The following is a 27809-nucleotide window of genomic DNA, read 5'->3' on the forward strand; positions in this document are numbered from 1 at the left end:
CCAATAATAAATGTCTGAGGGGAAATCCGTTTATTTCTTATAGTTATGGTATAAAATGTTATAATTATGGTATTGTGTTGTAACCAATGGTTCTTATACTAACCAGTTTGAAATACATGGTAGTAATAAAACTAATAATAGATATAGGCTACCTATATATTTATCAGACGGGGACCTCTTCGTATGTAAAGGACTTCCGAACACGTAGGAATGGACCTGTTTTCTCCCGGAACCTTGTAGAGAGTTTCCTCGACATAGTTGGCACGGTAGGATACTCTCAGAAATCCTTCTTTCCTTAAGAGGAGAAGGATCCTTGCATAGCGCTGCAGTTCATCCATAACCTGAATAATAATAATAATAATAATAATAATAATAATAATAATAATAATAATAATAATAATAATAATAATAATAATAATAATAATTGGCAAAACAACAGCAATATTAAAAATAACAGTAATGATAATGGGAACATAGGCCTACATTTTCAGGCGGGAGATCCATAATGGCCATCGTGTGGACCTCAATTGCGATTTGCATGATACCTGGCCATAAGTTTTTTCTTGACAGGTAAGGAATCACATCCCATTCGGTATTCTCGATGTCAACCTGAAAGTGCATAGAAGGAGCCCTGTTTATTTTCACTCACCTGGCCAAGAGTCTAACGTACGGAATGTATAGAAAATTACTGTACTCATATAAGGACTGAGAGGGTTAAGGCTAAAAGAGCCTTTGCTGTCACAAGGTCAATTTAACCCTACAACAACAAAAAAAATAGTATTATTACTCTAGTACTATCAGAAGCACTGCTGTTATCAGTTATATTATTATCAGCAAAGACTATACTACTGTTTCTTCTACTATTACTGCCACAGCTAGCACTACTTTACAGTTTTGATACTGTTTAGAATCCCCGAAGGCACCTTGAGGTAATGAACAACTTGGTTCGCGTGTCCAACAAGCTTTCTTATTTCATCGTAGGTGTTGTAGTGCCCCTCAATCATTTCGTTGGCGTGTGAGTCAACGTAGGTGACGTTGTGAAGGAGGGTCTGCAAAACAGATTGTATAAGGGACTGACAGATAGATGAGTAAAGGCAAAATGGAGATAATATGACCAATTTTACGTATTGCTTGTACTAAGGTTGTTGCATAATTCTTTCAGCCAGGATGACGTAAACTTTGTTTTCCACTTCAGCGTTTTCGTATGGCATCAAGTACTTAAATTGGCAAAATATTTTAATTCATACTTATTTAAAAACATACTTCAAGTTAAAGAAATAATTTTTTCATTCACTATTAATCTGTAATATTCCATCTATGAATGGATTTCTATTTAACAATACCGAAGCAGCTATCGTTTATTCCAGCACTCACGATCAATGCTTAAAAGATACGGTCTCTTAAAAAGTTTATCAACGCCTTTGCTTTTGTTTGTAAATAATTATGGTGAACAAATGATAGAGACAATACTCACGTAGTTTTTAGCACTTATACCGATGTGGAAAAACTTCTGTTTTTCTAGAAGTTGACTGTTTACGTCACTTTTGTTTATTGTTGGATCGAACATGAAGACGTCACACCCGAAGTAATTTGACTGAAGAACGAAAGGGAAAAGGTTAGTTTCTCTCTCTCTCGCTTTGTCTCTGTTGTTGTGAATGAAAACTGTTGTAATTGGCACCATTGTTTTTCATGCAACCGTTGGTGTCTGTGCATTAAAAAATTTAGAAAGAATATTTTTCTTGTGAACAGATTCATTACTCACCTTCGGCCATATCTAGTTGTTTACCGTGAAACTACTATAAATAGTAGCTTGTTTAAACTGTTTTGTGAGAGTATATTTTTCAAACAATCAATCAAGTGGTGGAAGCTGACTCAAGAGGAGGAAGAGAGGCAGGAATTTAATGAGAGAGCATTGACGGAAGTTAGATTGCTAGAGGGAGTGCAAGAACGGTGGTGTCAAAACAGTAGCCTACGGTGATAAAGAGAGTGGGTGGAGAGGTGCTGGGAACGAAACCTCCTGATGATAAGGGAACTTGTTGGTGATATGTTGAAGTGAAAGAGGTGCTGAAAGCCAAAAAAGGATCTGGGAAAAGTATGGACAGTAAGAGCATAAGGAGAGGTAGCAAAGACATAAGAAACAAGTAAAGAAGGCAGTTGCACAAGAAAAGGCAAGAGCATTAGATGGCATGTACGAAGAGCTGCCAACGCCTGAGGGGGAGAGAAAAATTTACAGAATTGCAAAGTCGAGGTACAAGAACACCAAAGGCTACTCCCATGTAAAACAGGTCAAGAATGGGAATGGAGTAGTTTTATGCAATGGGGATGAGACAACGAGGAGGTGGAAAGAATATTATGAACACCTGTTAAATGAAGAAAATCCTAGAAAATTCTTTGAAGATGGATTCCAGAACCTTGGTATGACTGCACATAGTATTCATAGATCTGGAAAAGGCATATGATAGGGTCCCACGCCAAGAGGTTTGGAGGTGCATGCGAGTAAAGGGAATACCGGAGAAGTATGTGAGGTTGGTCCAAGATATGTATGAAGGAGCAAAAACGCAGTTTAGAAGCAGTGTTGGGTTAATTGACGGTAGTTTAGAAGCAGTGTTGGGTTAATTGACGGTAATTTTTCGGAAGACTCCAGCCAGCCATTTCGGAAGGCGCCAGCTAGCCATTTTTGCATGAAAACCCATTTTGGGTTTTTCATGCAAAAACTAAATGATAGGGCACTAAAGAACTCCAAAATACCAACCTATCGTAACCTGTAAGTTGTGTACAATTTTGGCCGTATTAGCTGGAGGAGGGAGTCAAATAAGTCGTTTTGATTTAATTATTTTTCTCTGACATTTGTTATGTATTGAGAAGAAATTTTTCGTTTTGATGTGTATTACCCAAGAAAAATATAAATTGTGAAGTGGGAGGTGGCTGATAATACCAGTAAGAGTTGGTTTACATCAGGGATCTGCTTTAAGTCCATATCTTTTTGACCTGATAATGGATGTGCTATCTCAAGGAATAAGAGATCAATCCCCCTGGTGCATGTTGTTTGCTGATGACATGTGTTATGCAGCACCAACAGAGGGGTAGTGGAGTCTAAACTAGAGCAATGGAGGAAGGTACTGAAAGGCAGAGAACTAAAGGTAAGTGGGAAGAAGACTGAATACCTAAGTTTTAATGAAGATCAAGACTCCGAGATTAATATGGAAGGGACAAGGTTGAACCGAGCAGAAAAATTTAGGTATCTTGGTTCAACAGTGGCTGATGATGGAAATTTGGATGTAGAAATAGCACGCACAGTGCAGGCCGGGTGGAAAAATTGGAGAAAGATGTCAGGTGTCTTGTGCGACCGCAGAATCAACATAAAGGTTAAAGAAAGAGTGTATAAGACAATGGTGAGACCAGCTTTGATGCATGGAACAGAAACATGGCCGGTAAAGAGAGTGCTAGAGAAGAAACTGGATGCGGTAGAGATGAAAATGCTCAGGTGGATGTGTGGAGTAACAAAAATGGACAGGATAAAAAATGAAAGAATAAGAGGAACTACGAAAGTCGTAGAACTATCAAAGAAGGCCCAGGAAAGAAGACTGCAATGGTATGGCCATGTGATGAGAAGGGATGAGACATATGTTGGGAGGAGAGTGATACCCATGGAGCAAGAGGAAGACCGAAGCGAAGGTGGATGGATGTAGGCCTACAGTAGCTAGAGAAGACCTAAGAGACAAACAATTGTCAGAGGAAGATGTGTCTGACCGAGCCAGGTGGAGGAAAGCCGTCAGAAACATCGACCCCACATACAAGTAGGAAAAGATGCAGAGAAAGATTTTTCAAACACTATTGTATTACCACAACTAGTATATTTTGATCATGAATGATTCGGTGATATCATTCATGATTCATATTAGTTTAAGCAGCGAGAAAATATATATTGGATTAAAGATTCATCCTCCTTCTATTTTTTTTCTTGTATGAGGCTAGGCCTAATGATATGACCATCTATGGAAAAAATATGTTTTGTCCTTAGGTATAAAGAACTACCATAATATTATGGACTTCATATATTAAAAGTACTACTTCAATACTACCAAACTTTTTGACGGGACAAATACATTAGCCTATAGAAAAAAGTATCACACATACACAAATGGAGAGGCACTTACCATATCATCAAAGGAAGTGTCATGGCCTATACCGAAAGAGTACACTGTGCAGTTCCTCGGTTTCAGAGCAACGTCGGGGTCCAAGCAGACATTTTTATCGTAGTCTACCGTCCTGTTTCAAAGTTATGAGAATCATTACTTTGTGTCTTCCAAAGTGAATAACTGAAGTGATATGTTATTCATGTGCATAATTATTTAGCAGAAAATCACCGCGCTTCTGTAGACCTACGCAAAGAATTTGTTACGCAGTGGTTAGTCGATTTGGATTGATCCCAGGCTGTGACTCATAGCCAAAGTGGAAGAAGGAAATAGGGGCTAGCACCTCATCCCTAAAGAACTGTGCGCTTGTGTGCGTGTGCTGTGTGTTTTGGCGTGTTACAAACTTACTTTCTACAATACGTTCCTCCAAATCGAACCAGCTTTCTGCACTCTGTTTCCGGCGAGGACAGCCAAGAATAGAAGTCGTCCACAGTAATGAATTTTGGCGGATCCAGACTCCTGAGTGGAGAGAAAATAGAATAATGGTCGTTGCATCATATCTACTTTCTTGCAATATACCATTTTATCTCATATCCTTATCCTATTCAGTATAAGGTTGCTCAGTAAGTTAAGGACCTATTTGGCATATTGCCAATAATGGTAATTATATAATGAACAATGAAAGGTTATAAGTACACACATTCGTTCTTTATCGAGATAACTGTCAACGTCTTCTTTTTACAAAACCTAAAATTTCTTGCAGTTTCACTTTGCCTCAGTACAAGTTTTCTAACAATGTTTGGTATCTTCCGTTAAATTCAATCCCAGCAGTAGTTATGCAGGCTAGGTCTAGTTTGACCACTCGTATTAACTACCAAGCGTAATTATAACAAACAAAACGAAACTCAGGCTTAATACTTTCTGAGAAATCTCTGAGCTTAATCTAGAATGATAACCTACCTGGTTCGTCTGTGAATTCTAGGTCTCTGTTCTTCATCAGTACCCGCGTTGTTAGCTGTCATAGCTTCGTAATGTCGTCTCTGATGCTCCTTGAGTGTGCTGATGCACATGAAACAGCTGTACACAGCTAAGGCCAGAAGGTATGCCGCGAGAGGAGTCACTCTGATTCGAACCGGTGTCATGGCCAAGAGCATGTTTAGTTTATATCTGTGTCAAATAATTTTAGACGGATTAGGCCTATGCGCGATATTTGGGAGTCAGTGGATTTACGTTAGCGTCATTTATTTACGCACAGGGTATAATTAGTTTTTAACACAATGGATAAAATTACCACTTGTAGTGTTTCCGGGACAATGGATATCTCTTAATAAAAGAGAAAAATGAAAAGTAGACAATATATATATATATATATATATATATATATATATATATATATATATATATATATATACATACATATATTTTATGTTAACCTTGAACTTACATTACTCCTTCTCTTTTGAACCCTTGTGAGTGCAACGTTACGAGTAACTTTTCACGTCTATATTTTGTGGTACCACCTACACAAAACATTTTTGTCTCCATTTCCTATAAGTGCTCTTGCCTAAAGAGCCAATCACCTTTTGAAAAACAAATTCAGAAGCACAAAAAGCAACATTTCAACGTCAGTAACAATGCTTCTTTAAAAGGAAAAATGAATCAGAATATTTTGCAGAAGCCAAGATGGGCCAACATCATTAACACCTTGAGTATACTGTAAATATTCAGCGGAACAATGGTCTACAGACATATTAATGATAGTCTAACACAAACTTCTTATGCGCTGTTTATATATATATATATATATATATATATATATATATATATATATATATATATATATATATATATATATATATTCAAATACACTCACATACATGCCCTTTAACATTTACAGGGCTTTATACACTTCATACACATTAGATTCACTTATCATTTAGAATACTCCGTGTTTTAAAGGGAAAACATTTGGCAGTTTTGTTTCGGAAAAACAGGTTTTCCGAAAAAAGTTTCTACGTGGCATATTGGCACTAGATATTGTTTAACTCGTTCTCATCATCGGCTTATGTTTCCATGGAGGTTCCAGTGAAATTTGTGTTAGTTAATTCACTCTTTAAAGCTATTGAAAACCCACTCGAATTCTCCAGTCACACCATTCTCGATCACTATAGTTGAGAAGCGGTAGTCGAAACTGTTGATGGAGAAGTAACATCATACGAGTTAATAATGTGAGCCATACTGGAAAGAGGCAGAGTTATGTTAGCATGTACGAGCCGTGGTCATATTTGTCGATTACTTTTATAAATTTGCACCCAGAATTCTGGGATCTATTTACTTTTCAGAGTAATAACCGTATAATAAAGTTGTATGACACATGCATCAAAACATACAATTTATATTTAATTATTTTTAAGGTGACCGTACAATATCATTAGACGATTATGCAAATTCATACTTGACCATTTTTTTGTGGATGCTGCCTTTCTTACAACTAGACTAAAAGTTTATTCTATGAAATTAATGTAAATTTTGACTGAAAGATAGATTCGAATCGACCGTCCGTAAGTTTCCACAACACTCTTTGAACAGCAAAAGTGAAAACCTTCTTGGATGTCAGTAACCGCGGGCGACCGACGTGAGTTGTTCAAATTACCCAGAGTCAAGTTTTGCAGTATCTTTTCCTTATCCACGTCGTGGTTTCAGGAAAATATTTCGTGTTTACTTTCCTGTAAGATGAAGAGATTTGACAGAATCGAGGGAGTTTAGGATCCAAGTTGTTTCTTCTCGTTTTTAGGTTTTCGTGTCACCAAACTAAGCACCGAAGTCCATTTGTTTTCATTATCGATTCCATTCCATATTGGGTAGAGAGAGAGAGAGAGAGAGAGAGAGAGAGAGAGAGAGAGAGAGAGAGAGAGAGATCAAATAACACTGTGCCTTAATTTTCACAGCTATATGCCTGTTCTTTTAATCCAACTGTTATGGACAGTATAAACATATTTGTATGCCCGTATGTATATTGGCTTAATTCCAGCTGTGTAGTCATTGTTATCTACGCGTTGTGTAGTTTATCTGACTTTTTGTTTATGTATTTATATACTTATTTGTTAATCAAGTTATCGCCCTTGTTAATTATTGTTGTTGTTATTGATGTGCTATATATCTCTTATTGGCATTGTGAGCCATCGTTTTGAATATTAATACAGATGATAATACTAATACTCATGCTGACATTCAGAATGAGTCAAGTTTTCAAAAATGCTCCTAGAGTATATAGAAAGTATTTTACGTTCGACACGTAAGATTTCTTCAGAATAATCTTAAATATTCAAGAAACAAACTAAACACTTTGATTACATACAGGAGAGGTTCATTTGTCTCTTAAGTAGTTTCTTATCAGACACCCGGTGTTTTTCTCATGTTTTACCTCCTTCGTGTCTACTGATTTACAGAGATGTAATTTAAAAAATTTATGACGCCTTTTTTTCAGGTAAAATATCGAAGAATAATATACCAAAATTGCTTTGAATAAGATTTACGATAAAAAATTATTTTGTTATTTTATAACAATTGGATTTTACCCTAGCCACTGTCATAGGACTATTTCTATAGGTTAGTTAAAGACCGTATCAGCAGAATATACAAATATTACGTGGGTAAGGTTAATAAACCCTTTTTTATGGAGCCCTTTTTTAAATGTCAATCAGTCATCGACTCGATCGTTCAGTTAGTCACTCGATCAAAAATAAAATTTTCCAAGATATCTAACAACAGAGGTAACAAGGAAATCGAGGCAACTTCTTAATATATCGGCGTGCTTTTTTACTTCTTAATTCCTGGTTTCTTGATTATTACCTGTGTGTACGTGTGTGTGAGCGCGCGCGCTCGTTTGCACATCGCAGCAATTCTCTAGCTATTCACACTCAGCGTGAGACTTGCTCTATACACCTCTGAACCAAAACGGTAACGTCAGGCCTTTGCAAACCGATACTTTTCCTTAATGAACAATGCTCACTTTTTCTGAATATCTGGCGGCCACTGGAGCAAAAGAAGTCTATTTTGTGAGGTCCAGTGAATTCGAAGGACAAGGATGACGTAAATACAGGTGGTCAGGACTGACTGGACACCTGAGCCAAGGTCTTGGTGACATTTGACCTTATCGATGGTAAGGGAGGATTGCAATCCGGGAATCTGTAAGTAAATTGTTCCTTTACTCTAAGACTGGCGATCTGCTTATAATGCAATTGTTTTCATATATAATCTTGATTTTTTCCTGTATCAACGTCACAGAAGTCCTGTAGAATTGTACATTTCCCTTACTTGTCGTAACTTTGAAATTTTGCCCAAGTTTTCGATGTAGCTTTTAGCTCATTTTGAAGCCAGGAATTCAGTTTTTGTTGTTACCGCTCTAGGAAGCATTTCTGCAAATCTAAAATAGGTGAATTTATCCGCTATGAGCATTATTTGGATTTCATCCTTCCTCTGTTTACCAGATGGGTTTCTGATGCAAGCTTGTGCCTTCACCCTCTAGTGATGAAATATGGCTGGTTCATATATCGAGAACAAACAACGATTGCGCTTTAAAATCTCGCACTTTTATATCTTACAAATTTAAATACAACAAGAGAGAGAGAGAGAGAGAGATTAAAAACTACAAATTACGGTTTTATTCGCCATGATCACCGACTCCGGAAGCACATCACTTGATGAATGAATTCATTAGTTCTAAGAAGAATAATAACAAAAACTCGTCTGGGTCTCAACAAGAATGCGTGGGTAAATCCTATCTGAACACGTGATAGTTCTCATGAGAGACAAGAATACCCTTTGCTCTTTATTGTATTTGCTCCTAATTCTCTTTGTTACTTGCTGGCAAATCTCCACTGTTGTCATGGGTCCCGTTAGGTACAAATGACTTGTTATTTATTAATTTTTTTAATTATGATTTACTTTCCTTTAGATTCGTACAACTTCATTTTAATCGTGCATGTTACTTACTTTTCGTGTGGGTATCCATTCAACTTTCGGTCGTGAAATAGGGATTTAATTTGTCTTTTCCTTGCGGGGGCGGGTAGGGGTAGGGTGTCGATGAGGGAAGCTAACTGTTAAAATCCGAAGCGGATATCACTGAAGCTAAATCATGTTTAGCTGAAGCTTGCGTTGTTGTTGGCCAATCAGAGGCAAGATGGAAGCCTTAGAGATAATGACTTATATACTTCTTTCGTGATTTTATTTTTTATGGATATTCTTGAAGGATTTGCTTCATAGCCTAGGAAGATTTTCACTGAGTTTTCCTCCAACATTCACCTCCCATTCCCCGTAAACGAAACGAAAAAAGCTCTCAGCTTTGCCCCTCAGTAGATATTATGAGCAGGAGATTCCTAAAATCACTTTTCTTCAACTTAGCTGAATGAGGGTTACCTATCTGTGTAAAGGTATATAGTTACTTCATGGGTCGCTGTCAGGAATATGGCATAATATCACGGTAGTAACTTGCTCGAACGTGGCCGTTTTGAGGGGCGCAGAGAGTGAGAGAGAAAGAGTGAGGGCGGAGCATGTCATTCATACTTGGAGTTATAAGGCTTAATCAAGGAAGCGACCTCAGCAGACCGAATACTACCTTGCGAAAGATGAATGGCCGGTACATCTTTTTTGAAATAATTTTTCACAGAATTTGTGAAAAACGGAAATTTGATGTAAAGGGATAACGGAAAGAAAATACCGAGGTCTCACGTGTTTTGAATTTTTGTAAACAAATTATGCGAAAGTTAAGTATACCTTAGTTTTACCAGACCACTGAGCTGATTAACAGCTCTCCTAGGGCTGGTCCGAAGGATTAGACTTATTTTACGTGGCTAAGAACCAGTTGGTTACTTAGCAACGGGACCTACAGCTTATTGTGGAATCCGAACCACATTATATTGAGAAATAAATTCCTCTAACTCTTCATCAGCCGGCCGGAGACTCGAACTCGGGCCTAGCGAGTGCTAGTCCACAGCTCTACCGACTCGCCCAACGAAGAGCTTACCATTATTGATAGAGTCAATTCGAATTTCATTAATATAAAATCAGTGTAATGATACTTTGATGAATATGAAAACAAATAGATCTTCAGTGATTTAATTTAATTTTGTACAAAACATGAGTTGTTTTATCCATTATCAATACCGTTAATTTAAGCGCAATAGAAGTACAGTGGAGAATTTTTCTGATTTTATTTGTCAATGACCAGTCTGAGGTCATTGCTGTTAATCGCTTCATCGATGGTCAAAGGTGGCGGTACAGGTCGAGAGGTCAAGGTCGAACGTGTGTTGCTTCTGAAGCCGGAAAACAACCCTGAAATAAATAATTTAATATATAAATAAAAAATGTAAATAAATGAAGAAGTAATTATAAAAACGACACGCAGTCAATTAGAGCAGTGCATTAAAACAAAATTATATATAACAAATTCCTATATATATATATATATATATATATATATATATATATATATATATATATATATATGAGAGGGAGAGAGATCGGTTCTGATTTCAGCTGTAGTTTTAGAACGTACATAAACAACTGAAATTTGACCTAGCGAAAAATGCTGAATCAGGTCATTTATAGCTTGTCAGGAATGTTACCTATAAAATGAATAAGTTATAATTCTGTAGAATGGTTCATCCTTTCGTTTAAGCTTCAGGTATTAATAATGAATGTCTTTAATCGAAGTAGTTTCTTTTTACTAATTTACACATCCTCACTTTGTCCTTGGACTTGACATTTGTGGAAACTTCGAAACAAAATCGGAATAATAATTAACATTCGTTGTTCCCACCTTGTAGGACAACTTATGGAGACTTTCCAACGCACGGAGAAACACAGCAATACTCAACCTGAGAAGAAATCGCCAACACCTTCAAAGAAGTTCCCCACGCCTTCTCCGACGTTCTCGACGAAGTCGCCGACGGCGTCGAAGAACTGCGGGCGCGCTTCCGTCCCCTCCGCCGCCAACGCCAGCAGCAGACATAAGGTCACGGCCAGCAGATAAACGGTTCGCATCATCTGTGGAAATCAAAGGCGAACTTAGATGGTCAAGAAAGGTAAGAGTGTTTATTCTCAATTCTGATAGTATTTCAGACTATTAATTGCATGTGTTGGTTATTTGTAATGTAAATTCCTATATAAAACCGGATGAAGAAAACCTTTTTCATTCTTGCAAGCACGCTTCCGCGTAGAGAATGTTTGCCTTAAATATTTGTTAATTAGTCTGGTTTATACTTTGCACATACGCAGCATCTTGTAACCAGTGGTAAAGGGTATTTTTTTAAAGTAAACGGAGAAGGCTACATGCAAAATTAAAGCTCACATAACACAAGGAAGTAAACTAGAGGAAAATTTGTGATTTTTTTTTGTTTTTGTTTATTCCGTATCCGTTCATGGAGCACAGATGGAAATCGGGAAAAACAAATAAATTAAACGAAAGTTTTCGGAGGGTTAAGAGACTGATAATGCACGGAGCAAACGAGATGTTTGCAGATAACAGAAAGGTTGATGTTTAAGATGAGAAGCCTTTTAATTCTTAACAAGGAAGTGAGCCTTCATGTAGACTTATTATTATTATTATTGGGTAAAAATCTCAATTACGAGGGCATAAGTAATTTTCCTTAAGGTCCACAATAATATATATGATGGTAACAGTTGTAAAGCTTTATAAAACTATATAAAAACTTTCGAACCCTCCCCTGGGTTCATCTTCAGTTCAAATGAGTACATTTAACGTAAAATGCACCGAGATAAACTGAAGACGCCAAGAATGGCTGGCCCCGGCAGTCGAACTCCAACGGACACCTTCGATTCCTCCTGATGAGATATTACGTGCTACATATTATTATTATTATTCCTAAGTTTTGCTCACAGAATATGCAAAATGGCTGTTAACTTTAACAGTCTCCACAATACACAGTACAACTATATATCCGAGGAAAAGAAAAATTAGACGTGAGATCATATGGAAATAATTTATATAGATTGTTAACTGACAAACAGATAAGCAGCGGCTGAAAATGAATAGACAAAATAAACCATGACACAAGATCAGAATCACATCATGACACTGCGCTAACTCAGGAGACCTAAACGCTGACAATGATATAAAGTTAGATTCTCAGTGGTGGTCTAAAAGAAAAATAGGATTATCGCTTCGAACGGTTTTACATGGAAATTGAAGTTCGTACTGACTAAAAATAGTCTGTGTACTTAGTACTATCATCATCACATACTGGAACTGATCCTTTGGTATCAAAAGACTGTATCAACATTCACTTTCTATAACTTACAACCAGATTCAATTATTATAAGTGAGAGTACAGTAACTTCCAACTACATGCACTGTGCATCATATTTGCAATGAATTTATAATTATTTTGAAAAATAAATCTGAAGTCCTAGTCCACTTGTAAGGCGACTAAACGTAGCAATTTAGAGACCTAGACTTCTCGATTAAACGAGACGTGATTTAAAAGGGGATTTCCCAGTTCCCCCAACAGCCGAGAAGACAGATGAAAGCGAAAGTTAGCAATCGTTAAGTTAGGGAAGACATTTGTACCAAGGGTGGTCGTTTCATGAATGAGTTACGGGTGATGGAGGAATTTGATGCAACGACAACAGAGGAACATTAAAGGAAGTGTATTTAAATTGGCGTGAAGAACAAAAGGCACTGTAGAGGCTTTGCAGAAGCAGCTTTTTGGAAGACTGCGTGTGTGTGGGTATGCTTCCACTCTGGCTTTTGTAAATTTATGCACACCGCTTTGTATTATAACAATGTGAGGGAAGGGCCACAAAGAGAGATGGATAGTATTCGACTCATCTGTTTGTCATTCCTCAAGTCACGCACTTTTACGAAAATTCGTCTACTTTTCTGTAACGAATTGAAATTGTTTCCACTGTATAAAAAAATAAGGAAGTTCTTCACTATTCCGAACACGAAGTTAATTGCAAATGCAACGAAGTTCACAAAAAAGTTAGACAGTTGGATTGAATCACTACTCAGGTTTCATGGACTAGAGAAACACTACTCACTCTGACGGGGACTAGCGCAGAACTCTAGTCCAAGGACCTTAGTCAGACTCTTTATACCCAGGTGTCCTCGCTAAAGACAGTTTTTGCGTGTAGTCCCAAATGTCGTGTGTCGAAATGTGCCGCACTCCCTGTATAGATTTCAAAATGATTTGAAGGCGACTCATTTCCTGTTAAGTACATGTTGAGGCTACCGTTCATTTAACGCTCCTGAAGAGACTGCTACAAACAAACCGTTATTTTAAATTTGTTTTCAAAACTTGAAATTGTAAGAACCGATTCGAACGTCCACGTAAAGTAGCTCTTCCATCAACAGAGGCTACGTGCTTGACCTTGAAGTAAGGTTGGTTCGGTGTTTAGTAGTTGGTTACTTTTGCCATAACCTTTAGCATTTTACTCTCATTGAGCGAGCGCTGTTGAAATGAAGATGGAAGTACTTCTCAATCAGTTTTAAGTTCTGGTAGCACACATCAGCATTTTTTTTTTTTTTTTGTAAAAAATTTCTGACATTCTTAACCCATTAGTTTCCTACTGGCGTTATTATTTCTCAGAGACATTGCCATTACAAAAGAAATTAACTTTAAAAAAGTGTTACATGCCTTTAACGTAAAAAAACTTTTTTTTTTTTTGCATACCCCGGTAAATCTGTGATGTACTTCCTTCTCTTTAAATCTCTATGCCCAATTTTAATTCCTTGTTTCAGGCTAAATCGTCATAGGTAATCCGCTAATCTTAACGGATTTCTTTGAATTAAGTTACGTTTACATCACTGACTACTAAAAAAAAGTCAAATATTGAGAAATCATTTACTGCGTTTGGGCTGAACACACCCACTGAAAGGAGAAACCCTAGGAGCGATTACGAAAAAAAAAGATCAGAAATCGCGAAAGAAAAGGTATTTGTAAGAAAGCCTTTATTGCTACTTGATCTTTTGTCTTGATTACAGCTACCGCACACTTCCGGAAAGATTACACACACACACACAATATATATATATATATATATATATATATATATATATATATATATATATATATATATATATATATATATATATATATTATATATAATAAAAAAGCTATTTCTGTGCGATTATGTAGAACACCGAAGACCTTACAGAAGACTTCCTCTTTACGCCATTCGTCGAAACGTTTCACCACAAAGTTGATCGAGTTTGTTGAGGCCATCTGCCTAACCACATAACGACAGCTCAGATACGAAGGCCGTATGCCGTTAAAATAATTGAGAGTTCGTTTTCAAATCTGGTTTGCCTTTTTAACAGGAGAATTCAAATAGCTTTTTTTTAATCACTGAAGAGAGGTAGTGATGTTTGATCATCCGAAGTAATTCAGATCAGTCAAAAGGTAAAATAGAATGCTAAACGGTTAGATGTGCAGCAGAGAAAAGCGAGCAACATCAATTTATGTTTTCCTTATCGAGAGAGAGAGAGAGAGAGAGTATTCGCCAAACTTTGTTGCCATCAAGAGCGTGGTTGCCAAGCCTTTGTTTTAATCATAAGGTAAACAGTAGCTCTTCAGCATACAATCTTGGTCTTTTTCTCCCCAAAAATGGACTAATTAGCTGCGTCTTTTGTAATCCTCTGTTCTTTCGACATCTGAATGGCCGAACTGCAACCTCGCTGCGCGTTTTTTCGTAGATCAACCATACGGGAATTCAGTGCTTAGATTGCTACACATCCTTTCAAGTCAATATTCTTGCTACTTGTAAGAGAAAAAGAGCGAACTGTTCACCAAAATTTCCATTGCTTAAAGCGTCATGGCCAACGGACGGTTTCAGTCTCATTTGCTTGTCCTTCGGTCTAGATTATTTTCTCAGATGAACCAAATGTCACCCGCTTTTCTTTTCAGAATTTCCGGCTATTTTGCACTTGTGGTTTCCAGCAGTCATCCGTTATAATAAAAATGATAAAAATATATAGTATGAAATTTTCTTCAAACCAAAATAGCTTCTATGACTTATTCAGAGCTATTTTTTTTAATCAATTATTTGACGGAGGACTGAAGCGTTTTGACCTCAAAGGCATTATATCACATTTAAAAAATGGTCTCGCTATTTTATCACAGAAAACTTTAGCACAGTCATGGTCTGTACTGAAAATTCTCGTATTGCTTCTTTCTCTTCAGAGAAGTGGAGTATTTTGTCAAGGAAATTACACCCTCCAAAGTCCGAAATTAGAATTTAATTTCTCTTGACGTTTTTGAGGGATAAAACAGATATTCAAGTGGGTCCTAAGATATTCATACCAACGGCAGGGCACCGAAACCATTGAGAAATAGTCTGAAGAGCTTTCTGGAAGTCTGAACGCAAAACTACATAAAAAAAAAGACTAGATGAAGATTTCATCCACATCTACATGTTTACCTTCACTTGGTAATGACCACGAACTTTTTTATTACGCCTTTTTATTGGATTTGGAAGGTATAAAAACTTAAAAGAATTCATGTTGCAGCTAGAAAAACTTCGACCTTGCTGTGCTACTGACTACGCAGCCAGTCACAGGGATCCACAGTTATTTTACTTTAAAGCACATGTACATGAAATTCTCTCTCTCTCTCTCTCTCTCTCTCTCTCTCTCTCTCTCTCTCTCTCTCTCTCTCTATATATATATATATATATATATATATATATATATATATATATATATATATATATATGATAGAGAGAGAGTTCTATTTTATATGTAACTCCGTGCCTAACTCTATTTGTTTTTCACCAAAACGGCCACATGGTTCAACAAGTGCTCTCTGGAGATAGCTAGATCTAGGCTAACAGTGTTTGTCTCTTTTTACCTTTCTTTTCTTATTCCTTTGTATATTTGTTCGACGTGATGTGCAAAATATACACATGCGAACCAGGCATTTAATATGGTGGTCTGCCTTCACTTAGATGGTCTATCTTTGAGCTGTCAGTGTACAGAAAAAAAAAACTGGGTTTATTTGTCCATCCAAGAATCTCACAGGAGTTCAAGCGACACCCTACTCGTTTGTTAATTTGTTTTTCTGTCCATAAACTAATCGCAAATTTTGAGGCAGCCAGTCAGGTACCATCGAACCATCCGTTTGATCGTCTTGTTCTCTCTAAGATCCCTTATTTGGCTCATGTGGAACGGCATAAATTAATGTTTTTTATATGTAATTCGAAGTATATGAGGCAATTCTATGAGTTACAATAAAACACCATTTTGGTGAAATAAAAACTCATCCCCTTTGAAGTCGGTTTCACTAGTTTTCATGTAGGCTCAGGCTCACTTATGTTAATGTATTGTCATACACACACACACACACACACACACACACACACATATATATATATATATATATATATATATATATATATATATATATATATATATATATATATATATATATATATATATACACACATACACACACACACACACACACACACACGGGCACGTGTTCTGTCGTGTAAAACCAAGTTTGTAAGTCTCAGTGTAAACTATTCATAAGTTAGCTGAAAATCTTAATATTACTACGTTGACAACAATATTTAGGAAAGTTCCGATCATTTGTGTTTTGGACTGTTTTCCGAGTCGAGTAACCTTTGTTTCAGCAGTTCACGGATGGAAGGAAGGTTCCTGTTTATCCGTGGCGAGGATTGTTGTCGATCACGTCGACGAAAACACGACGCAGGCAACAGCTTCTTTCTTCTCTCGGACTTGACTGTTGATACGTTTAAACGACGATGACACTCGGCCGGATACAACTACTTCCTTCGCTCAGTTCTTGATTTTTGTCGGACAGGATGCAAAACCAACGTCGTTTGGGAATTTCTTCCTGTTTGTTGCAGGAGCAATCAAGAAAGTGACGAGAATTGCTCACGATCGTACGAGTGCCGATCTGGGCGATCGCATCCGTCTTGCAGATGAAGTTTAAGAATTCTGCATGTTTGTAATCATTAGCAGTGATTACTTTGAGGGATAATTTATAGTCGACTGAATGTATCAGTCTCATCCCGCATCGAGTATATCTTTCGAGATATGCACATCTCAAAGAAATGTGTGTCTGTTAATGCGCCAGGTTATGCTTGGAGGGCGGTGAAAGTTTGACCTTCTGCCATGATGTTGTGAATACCGTTGCCACCATAAATGTTGTGAGGACTTCCCTTGAAGACCCTCACTGGTTTGTTAAAATAAGGAGAAGTGTTAAAGAAGAACACGTGCTGCTCTTTGGGGTTTATTCTGTAGCTTAAGTACAAAAAAGTAAGCGTGTTACCGCTCTCACAAATGAGCTCGAATCCCCCGAGTGGTGATACTGATTCAGGCTACACACATGCTTGCGTGTTACAGACACACACATTTGAAACAAATGTGAATTAAAGCTTGTAAAGTAAAAGTAATGATTAAATCGATTACGTTAAATAATTAATTGTCGTTTCCGACTTGAAACAGAACAGATAATGTTGTTAAAGATAAGGTAAATGTTATTCAGTTATGCAGCGAACCTTGTTCGTTCTCGTGTTGTGTCTCCAGCTTTGCTTTGGCAGCGCTGCGTCAACAGGTGATACGAAAAGAAGACTCTCTCTCTCTCTCTCTCTCTCTCTCTCTCTCTCTCTCTCTCTCTCTCTCTCTCTCTCTCTGCATTTTTGCTAACAGTAAATGAGGAGATGACTGGTCATAATGGTGTTTCCTACGAGAGTACGCGTCCTTAGACCCTGTCACACCAACCGTATAAAAGAAATAATTGAAATTTTCTGGACGTGTTGAAATCGATGAAATGGATGATGTCCGATGAGCAAACAGAATTCGACCCTTACTTGACTTGCAAGCACGAGTCCGTCTAGACTTTATCTAATAGATATCAGGCTGTACATTTAAATTCTGGTTCTTACATAAAGATCTAAGCCGCAGAGTCAGGTATCCAAGATGCTTTAGATTCTAGAAATGTCTAAATGAAAAACGAAAACCAGCTGTTTTGTATACGTGCAATTTGATTATTTGACACGTGTTTTACACAATTTAATCTGACACGTAAGAAAAAAGAAAAATGGTATGCATAAAAATTTGTTGTTGATTCTGAAAGAATAAAAACAACAAAGTTTAATTTGCTGTTGACTCTGAAAGAATAGTAACAACAAAGTTTCCTTAACTTCAAAGTCCTTGACTCCTTGTACAACTGTCTGTCTTGTCGGTACTGGAACGTTCTCCTGTTTGTGTTACGGTCTCATTTTGTTGTGTTTCAGGCGTTATATTGTGCCGACAAGTTTTTGTAAAGGTCGACGTGATGTCCCGGTCGACTGACGTAAGTTTTTTCTATTAAGTGTCGAAAAAAGTAATATGTAACTACATAGCATTTTCAAAGAAAAAACTGTTTAGGCTAACCTCAACAAGGTGGGAGAGACCTCGACTCGGTGTTTTTTATTTTATTTTTTGTAGCAGATACCCAATGTGTGTGATTATAGTGAATCTGATATAAAAAAAGTAATAAAAAAAAAGTAATATAAAGTGCCAGAGACAAAACTCTCATAGTGAAAACCAAAGTAGGGTTACAAATTATTGATGCTTCTGTCATATTGCCTAGGCTATTAGGCCTTTTGATTATCACTGTGACCAAGGTAAGGAGTTGGTTAAAATGATCATTTCACGTGCTGAGACAGGTGTTGTCTATGATAATGGTTTTCATTTATTTCCTTTGTATGAGAAACATTTTTGGTAAAACTACAACGTAACCCCACATGGACTTATAGAATGGTTCTGCGCATGCGTCAGTCATTAAGAAGCCATAGGTTCAAGAAGTGATTGGCTAAGGAAACCTATTATCAAAGGAACTCTACTAATCTAGCGTACCCTAACCTAACCTAATGAGTAGTGGTTGTCAGTTGATTATTGTTTCTAGGTACATGCTAAATGGATTCAGATTACCCCTATCAGTAATCTATTTACATTCGGTTGCTATTAAGTCTTAAAGTTGGTGGAACAGTTTATAACACTGGTTTATAAGTTGGAGCTTGCTTCCTTCAAGAAATTCCCAAAGATTTGAAGTGTGGGAGGCGAACAGGGATGAGCATAGATGGTAAAGTTCGAGATAAACCCACCTTACAGACTGTTTGTTCTTGTCCTCCATTGTAAATGTATTTTAAGAGGAAATGATTGTATTGTGAAGTTTATGTTATGTGAAGTTATGGTTTCAGTTTCCATGTATCTCCATGAATGATGTTTGCTCTTGGTGAGCTCTCAATTTTGTTGCCGCAGCAGGATCAAGTGGAAATTGGCAGTTGCCTTGGGTTATCTAACCCTTTTTATGCAGAAGCATCTTCTTGAGTGGTAGGATAAAACAGGACAGCCTGTTGAGAGTTTTTATGCAGCTGGTTTACTGCCCACCTTGGGGTTCTGTCTAACCCTTCATATGCCTGGCCATCTGCTGAAGTTGTTTTTAAATCGCTATTATTTTTATATAATAAAAACTATAGACTACAAATGTATTAACTGTGGGAGACGGGAATTCATAGTTTTACTGTATGTGGATCATGGTTATGGCTGTGTTTAACAGGTCAAAGGTCAAATAAGATTTTAACCTTGGCCATGACTTTTGGACAATAGGAGACTAAATCCTTGGCATGCATACTTCAGTGAAAAGCAGATGTACAGAGCAAGGTCAAGCTCATACATAAGAGGTGAAAGATCACGAAGGTAATGTTTCAGAAACACTCATTTTGTATTTTCAGTACTAGTTCCAGTTCACACCATACTGTCCATAGAAGTAGTACAATTAGCAGTTCATACTACTGTATACTATTCACTTAAGAGGGCATATTGTGATAGGAAACTATTATGTCTGAATAGAAAAAATGCCTGGCATTTAGCCAAAAGCTCAAAGTAGTGAATGAGTCAAGAAAGTTAGTGTAGATATTGGAGAGGTGGGATGCAGATTATGTATAGGAGAATGTTTGCTTAAAAAATGCTAAAAACCTGTAGTATTGTCATAATGTGGCCGATTGTTAGTTACAGAGGGAGCAGAAGATGAGATATGAAGGTCCTGAGAGGGTTGGACAGGTCTAGAAATTTGAGAGAAGAGAAAAATGAAAGGTCTGAGATTTTTATTGTAATTTAAGAAGAAACCAATCAGTTAGGTGTATACTGCAACTGTAGGTGTATTCTTACGAAATTCCTCAAAATAAGTTTGCCCCCAAGCATCTGAATGTACACCATGTAACCACATTTAATTTTTCACCTGAAAGGTTGGAAACATGTTTTTTTATATGTAGAGTCATTCTTATCACAAGAGATGAGGTCTGTAGATTTCTCATGGGAATCAGGTGACCTCCCCAGATGATGACTTTCTCAGGACTCGAAATATAAAAGATGGTTACCGTACTTCCCAGACAACAGTGTGTTTAATTAGATCTGATCGTTTTGACATAGACCACTATGTTAACCTCAACACTCTTCCTTTGTAAGTAACTTTTAATTCACTTTGTCATGAGATAGTTTTTAAATGTATGTGCAGATTGGGGCCATGATTTATTTAATTTAATCTTTGAAAGCAGTAGTTTTTATGAAGCTTTTAAATGTAGATGCAGATTTGTGTCATAATTCAGGAGTCCATTATTATTCATGTTTTTAAATCTCTTTCATCATACCTGTCCCTTATATAAAACACTTATCACTGCAGCCAGGTTAAAATGACGTGACTGCACAGGCTCTTGCTTGGTAAGTTGCCACTATTACTCTGGGGGGTATTTTTAGGATAAGCTGATCTTGTACCATCACGGGCTCTTGCTCTTTAAAGCCTGTCAAAAACCTAGTTGATACCTGTGATCATCAGGGACTGGAAAGGATGATTATTCTTGAACAAACTTTTGTGGTTTAAGTGGCTGTGTAGGGTAATCACTATTGACCATATTTCATCTGACATCCTCTTGATGTAGTGTGTCACTGTGTGTGTGTATATTGCAAAGCCATATCACAGATCACAACATTGTTTTAATTTGAAAAATGTTCAAGGCTATAATACAGTATGAGAGTTGGGCGACTAATTTGAGGCAAAAATAAAATCTTGAGGTACATTTCAGTAAGTTTTGTTGTGGAACTGAGAAGCTGGAAATTTTTTTTGATTAATGCAAATTGAAATTGTAAATAGTTTTCCCAGTCAATGACACTGTATCCTAATTTACCATGAAGAAAGTGTTGGTGACATTTAGAAATGCTGTAAATTTTGTTCGTGAGTTACTGTCAGGTGAATTTCTTAATTAGAAATATGATAGTAATGCTCCAAGTATTCACTTACTGTGACAGGTTAAACAAAGCTTGGTTACAAAGATTCACATCTAGATGGTTGTCTTTGTTCTGTTTATTCAGCTAACCATATACAGTAGTGACCATAAAATATAGCTAGCATAGCTAATCATGGTCTTCATTCAGTATGCATATAACTAGTGAGACTAACCACGAAAGGTATCGAGATGTTAAGCTTTGAAGGCTGTAAGTTTCAGGACATAGTCAGTAGCAGAAATACCCTTTAAAAAATATATCGGATAATGTTATGATGTTTCAAAAATATTATCACACCTGTGCTGTTGTACTTATTGTTGTGTGAGACATCATGCAGATGCACATTTCCACACAGATGTGGGCTTGACAGTTCTAATAGGAATGGTCAGCACAGTTAAGAATATAGTAATAACATGACATGTAGGGTAAGTTGTGAGATACTGCCGTCTCTGGTACAATTGTGACTCCGTCCAGCTTTGATGCATATTTTGTGTAGGGTTAAAGTCTTAATAGTCTATTCCTCAAGCAATCAGGTTTTAAAGATATGTCCATGTCCCCTGCAGGTCTCGTGGTGATTTTACCCATTAGTTCAGCTAATGATTCCAACATTGCTGGAGGACAAGATGCAGTGAAAGGTAAGTAGATGATGATGATCTCAAAATACAACATGGTTTCAGGGGCCACTGGACTATTTGAATGCTTGTGAATAAAAAATTTGATCCAGTAGTAGATCCTCTTTAGTTATTGTAGATAAAGTAGATACTAATAAAATATATGATAAATATACCAATGCTCCAAAGAAGTATATCTGCATCAATATAGGATTTTTTTTAATGGAAACATTAAATACTTTCAACAAATGACAGTGAATTTTATAGTAATCCCATTTCCCATTTGAACTTTACAGTCTAACCAAAATTATTTGAATAAATTTTTATGTACTCATGATTCTTGGGTTGCATTACAGGTCAGTATCCTTGGCTTGTCAATATTGAGGTAACAAACTTCGTTGAATCATGGCCTTTATGTGGAGGAATTTTGATAACTGATGAATGGGTCCTCACAGCAGCCCATTGCTTGGATTCCGAAAAGCCAGAGTGGCTCTGGGTAAGTGAGTCCCAAGATGGTTAGGTCTGCCTGAGTCACGGTCATATCTTTCCATACAGTATTGCTTTTTCCAACCCTTTTTAAAAATCCTTACACAACACTTATGAACACTTCAATAATTTCCTCTTCCTATTCCCATCTAAGGGAAATGGGCACATTTAAATTACTCTTAATTTTTCTTGAACTTGAAGGCAAAGTTGATCTATAGGTCACATTTAAACTGAGCAATGTAATTTATCAAATTGGCTCTTAACCACCACTGTTTTTATTAAACATGGACCAGTTATTGTTTTGGCTCTCTTGATAGTTCTAAAAACTTGCTTTGAAAGAGTTCCTTACCTCAGACACTGTCACCTTAAAAAACCAAATAAAAACTAAAGGTAAATGCCACTGCATCCCTGGAAGGTTGCCATAATTCATATTCTAATATCATTTACAGTACAGTATACAGTTTCATAATTCATATTCTAATATTTATAGTACAGTATACAATACAAGGAGATTCAAGAGGTATACGCATGAAAACACAAGATAAAGGTTTCCAAGAACAAAAATAAAAGAAATTCATTATTGTTCTTTGACAGGACCATTTATGACAGGATGACAAAGAGTAATTTACTATTAAAAAACTGATTATCTTTAATTACAAATGTGGTACAAAGTTACCAGATTCATCAGTTTCAATGGTCTAATTATTTCTGTACTGCTAGACTTGGGTTAGTACCCTGTAAAGAAATTTGTGTATTTCTGTATATGAACAGGGTTTACAGCAAATGTACAATATAGATACGTACATGGCTAGTCAAATGAAGTAATGAGTGAAATGGCAGTTTGATAGTCAAGCAGCCTCCTGTCATTACTTTTTGAGTAATAATGTATCAACTGACTCTTCAGACTGATTTTAAATGTAGAATGTTTCTAGAGGAATTAACCTTCTGGATACTGGTTTATGATGTAAATTTCCATAAAAACCTATTATATGCCAGAGTATGTAAGTGCCTTTTCCATCAAAATGTAACAGGTTTATTAAACAATACCCAAAGTAACTGCATAAGTTACTGTAAAATATAAATATATTTATAGGTGGTGACAGGAGAACATGACAGGGAGGTTGAAGAAGGCACGGAACAGCGTTTGACTGTTTCCTCCTTTGTGAAACATCCAGATTATACATAGTGAGTGAAACAATTCTTTTTTATATATTTCTGTTTGTATGTTGCATGCACATTTAAATATACATGCATGTATGCAGATAATAGTGTACTCACCCTTGAGTAGATTAAAACAAACTCTTCTTGCAATCCATTGAGTTTGAGTGTTTGAGCCTAGTTGTTTAAAAGTTCAGTACTCATGTCGGCTTTAACGATTCATTTACATTTTTGCAGTCCTAAAATTGGTCCCATTTCAGTTGGTTTGATTTACTTGCAGTCATTGTTATTTGTGACTAGATTTTATCTCTAGCTTAGATGATAACCATGTTTCCCCTTTTAAAAATTTTCCATTACACAGGGTAACTTTGTGGTAAATGATGTGAACTATAAGGCGGTGAACACAACTATGTATTCTGTTATGACAGACTTTTACATCTGCGTCAAATTCTTTTTGCTCACCAACAATTTCCTTGTTTCACAGCTGGCAGACACCATATCAGAATGATGTAGGACTTATTCATTTAAGTACTCGTGCAGTCCTAGATTCATACACAAGCTTAGCACCTATCGCAGATGAAGGTGTTGATGATGTCTCAGGTAAGTTTTGTGTATAATTCAGAAGTAGCTAAACTTTTTCCCTTCTGCTTTGTACCAGGTTTAGAGTATTAGCTGCATAAGTTATTTCCTGCTGGTACAGAGAAAATAAATTCTGACAGCAAATTCATATTCTTATATGGATTTCAATATTTTTTGTACCTCACAAATTTAAATAATTTGGGTCTTAATGTTTAACACCATTTTCTTTTCCTGCAAGAGTTGTAACAAAAATTTATTGTTGGTGGCCAGCCTTTGTTAATGGGCTGTAATAAGTCGGCCTAAGAGTTCTTGCTATGCAAATGTGGAAAAATATTATCATAGGGGTTTGGTGTTTTGAAAGGGCATTTGTGAAAGAAAAATGGGGATCATGTTTTGTCATAGTTATTCAAGTACTGTACATAGGTAAATTTTTGCATTTTGTGGGTACTTTGCAGTTAAGTTTTCAATCCTTTGGTATTGGCAAATGTTTCCAAATTTTGTTCATTAAGTAGATAAGGAAATCCAAATTTCCCATAATTTGTTGAATGAAAAACATGAGGACACTGCACTCTATTTTTCTTAAGCTTTGATTTCTTGTTAATGAACTTATAGGATATAGCAAATACTGCTATGCTCTCCTTGTAGGAATGTGTCAAGTTGCTGGATGGGGAAGCACTCATGATGGTGGTGCAGGGGCTACCATCCTCCAGTGGGCTCCTGTTCCAATCCTAGACCCACAAATTTGTGAAGAAGCTTATGGTTCAGCACCAGACCCAAATGCTCTTTGTGCTGGCGAAGTTACAGGAGGGGTTGGCACCTGTGCTGTAAGTTTTTGACATTTGTTCTTTGATATACCCTCAGTGATAAACAACTCTGCTCTGGTTTATATTGGAAAATGTTGGTTATACAGTAGTCAGTTTGACAAACATTGCTGCCATGATCAGTTTGACACAAGTTTCCATATTGCAAGTTTTTTCAGCTCTGCTCTCAAGTTCTTTTACAAGTTGCTCAGAAAAGGCCTTAACAGCAATGCTAACCTGTTTGTCCTCTTTGCTGTGCATAAATAGTGAGCACGTATGAAATAATGAAAGGCAGTGCTCTATCCTGCAAAGTCTTCAAATTATCTAGGATCAAGATTTTTTCTATTACTTAAGAAACTTAAAATATCCAAATGAAATATTTAAGGAATCTTTAAGTAAAAATATTTTTTCTGGCAATACACCCATCTTCAGTTAATGAGTTAGATTATAGTTGTAAACATTAAACTAGGAGCAGATTTGGTTGGAAATGGCGCTTGAAGATATGGGAACTGGGTAATATGTGGGTTGTTCATCGGTTACCCATGGTTTGGTTATTTGTGAACATTTTAGTAATGGGACAAACTTACGTGGTGTTAAAATTTTAGAATGAATAGGGTTTTGCACTGACCACTTCTGATGAGCAAAGATTTTTCATTCCAGTTATATCTAGTGTAAACAAAACAGGAATACAGTATTCAACCTCAATACAAATTACTTGAAACTAAATTGCATAAATAACAAAATATAAGCCAATAATTTCTTTTCCTGTACATTGTAATTAGAATTTAGTTGCTATTATTGTTCTTCACTTCATGCTAAAAACATTATCACCATTACGATAGGTCGTATTTAACCTTCGGTCACTTTCACTAGATTACTAATTTGTCTGAAGTACAAGAAACAAGACATAATCCTGAGTCAAGCATGAACAATTTTCAGTGTACTATACGCATTACGATATTTCCTAATATACTTTACAGGGTGATAATGGTGGCGGCTTACTGTGTTGGTCAGAAAAAACTGGAAGACAAGTTGTTGGAGGCGTAATGTCATGGCGAGAAGGGTGTGCCCTGCCAGGAAAACCAGCATTCTATATGAATGTTGCTAAGTATAGGGATTGGATTATGTCAATAATCAACCCCTAACTCCAGTTTGTAAGATCTCTTGCGTACAGCAAATGGTTTGGAAGCTAGTCCTTGAAAAACAAAGTAAAAAGTGCATCCAAAAGCAGTTTATTTTTTAATCTCTGAATGATAAACTTTAATATTTACTTTAACCAGACTACTAACCTATTTATTTATCTCTCACGGTTGGACCAAAGATTAGTTTAGGTATACTAATGAATTGCAGCTTTTACATTTTTCCTATTGAGGTAACTGAAAATGTAGATACTGACAAAATTATTTGTTTCCAGACCTTGACACTTTGATTATATTTTAGACATGCACAAAAAATATTTGTTGGGACTCGACATTCTGTTTGCTTTGGTCTATCCATCAAATGTTGGGTCAAATAGTAGTGACCAATTCTATGAGCGTAGAAGTCCAAATGACTTAGATATTTTTTCATCCTAATGTGAAATATTTAAAGTTCTTCCTAAATACCTAGTACAGTGATTAGTAGACTTTAGGTGATCCCAATTTTTTTTATAATTGCTGAGCAAAGCCTTCCTGTTTGCTTTGACCATCCAGTAATAATCGATGAATCATTCAAGAGACTAAATTTTGGTTGTACCAGTAGCAGAAGACTGATGACACCAGATAAACCTTTGGCTTACAGACCAATGACACTAGGTAAACCTTAGGCTTACAGACCATTAATAGTTTTCTGATCATACCATTGATAAAAATCTATGCTTGGCCACTATATTCATTAGCTTAAACCATTATTGTAAAGTAGGTTAAAAGTGACCACAATAGTGTCTTCTTTGTGGCTGGCCTGTAACTTTTGTCCATATCAGGTGAAAGTGACATTTTTATAATAACAGAGTTTTATATATACTTAGTAAGTATTTACGCCAAATAGCTATTAGTTTCATTTATTCACAGTAGCTTAAAATTCAAATTTCGCAGTAGCGACACCACTGTTCTGTGTAGGTGACTAGTTAGGAACGACTTGGCAGATAATTCTTAGTCTGTTTATGTACGTGTCCATCAGAGGGGAGGAGGGAGGGCTCCGATCATGTAATTACTTAGTAAGTATATGTAAAATTTTGTGGGAAAAATGTCACTTTTATATACGTGTCCATCAGATCTGAAATTACTTAGTCTGTTTAAAATTTTGTGGGAAAAATGTCATTTTTATATACGTGTCCATCAGAGGGGAGGAGGGAGGGCTCCGATCATGTAATTACTTAGTAAGTATATGTAAAATTTTGTGGGAAAAATGTCATTTTTATATACGTGTCCATCAGAGGGGAGGAGGGAGGGCTCCGATCATGTAATTACTTAGTAAGTATATGTAAAATTTTGTGGGAAAAATGTCATTTTTATATAAGTAACTTACCAAGTAATTACATAGCTGAATCCTACATTGCTGGGAGGTATAGAAAAGTTGCTAGCATTGAAAACAATGCTTGTCGTTCCTTGTCAGTAAGAGAACCTGAAGTATAAACTGCCTCTGGTTGGTGCTCAACTTACCTATAGTGGCGCGGCAGTAAAGCCGAGGGTCACCTCTACTAAAGAGGAAGCTTTGTAGCAGAGGAGTACTTCGATCACTACCAAAGCAT

At 36.5% G+C, this 27809-nt stretch overlaps 2 protein-coding genes and 1 long non-coding RNA gene across 5 annotated transcripts; 1 reads left to right on the forward strand and 2 right to left on the reverse strand.

The window, feature by feature from the left end:
- Positions 1-15: 15 nt before the first annotated feature.
- Positions 16-6309, reverse strand: LOC136854176 (uncharacterized). 2 transcript variants are annotated; one of them, XM_067130477.1, is made up of 8 exons: positions 6271-6309; positions 5097-5303; positions 4545-4655; positions 4158-4269; positions 1475-1594; positions 924-1049; positions 484-609; positions 16-341 (listed from the first exon to the last, which is right to left on the reverse strand). In XM_067130477.1, the coding sequence occupies exons 2-8, from the start codon at positions 5288-5290 to the stop codon at positions 153-155; spliced, it is 978 nt and encodes a 325-aa protein (XP_066986578.1). In that variant the 5' UTR covers positions 5291-5303; positions 6271-6309; the 3' UTR covers positions 16-152. The 2 variants fall into 2 exon arrangements, with proteins under 2 accessions (XP_066986578.1, XP_066986580.1); XM_067130479.1 differs by lacking the exon at positions 924-1049.
- Positions 6310-10239: 3930 nt separating this feature from the next.
- LOC136854178 (uncharacterized) lies at positions 10240-13326 on the reverse strand. Its single transcript, XR_010857657.1, has 3 exons — positions 13200-13326; positions 11015-11183; positions 10240-10469 (listed from the first exon to the last, which is right to left on the reverse strand). It is a non-coding gene; the product is annotated as an uncharacterized lncRNA (long non-coding RNA).
- Positions 11082-26311, forward strand: LOC136854177 (trypsin-1-like). Of its 2 annotated transcripts, none has more exons than XM_067130481.1 (7): positions 11082-11221; positions 22011-22082; positions 22415-22554; positions 23638-23729; positions 24187-24302; positions 24927-25105; positions 26062-26311. In XM_067130481.1, the coding sequence occupies exons 1-7, from the start codon at positions 11209-11211 to the stop codon at positions 26224-26226; spliced, it is 777 nt and encodes a 258-aa protein (XP_066986582.1). In that variant the 5' UTR covers positions 11082-11208; the 3' UTR covers positions 26227-26311. The 2 variants fall into 2 exon arrangements, with proteins under 2 accessions (XP_066986582.1, XP_066986581.1); XM_067130480.1 differs by lacking the exon at positions 11082-11221 and adding an exon at positions 20524-20629.
- Positions 26312-27809: the final 1498 nt, after the last annotated feature.

The sequence above is a fragment of the Macrobrachium rosenbergii genome, chromosome 28 (assembly GCF_040412425.1).
Source record: "Macrobrachium rosenbergii isolate ZJJX-2024 chromosome 28, ASM4041242v1, whole genome shotgun sequence".
NCBI lineage: Eukaryota > Metazoa > Arthropoda > Malacostraca > Decapoda > Palaemonidae > Macrobrachium > Macrobrachium rosenbergii.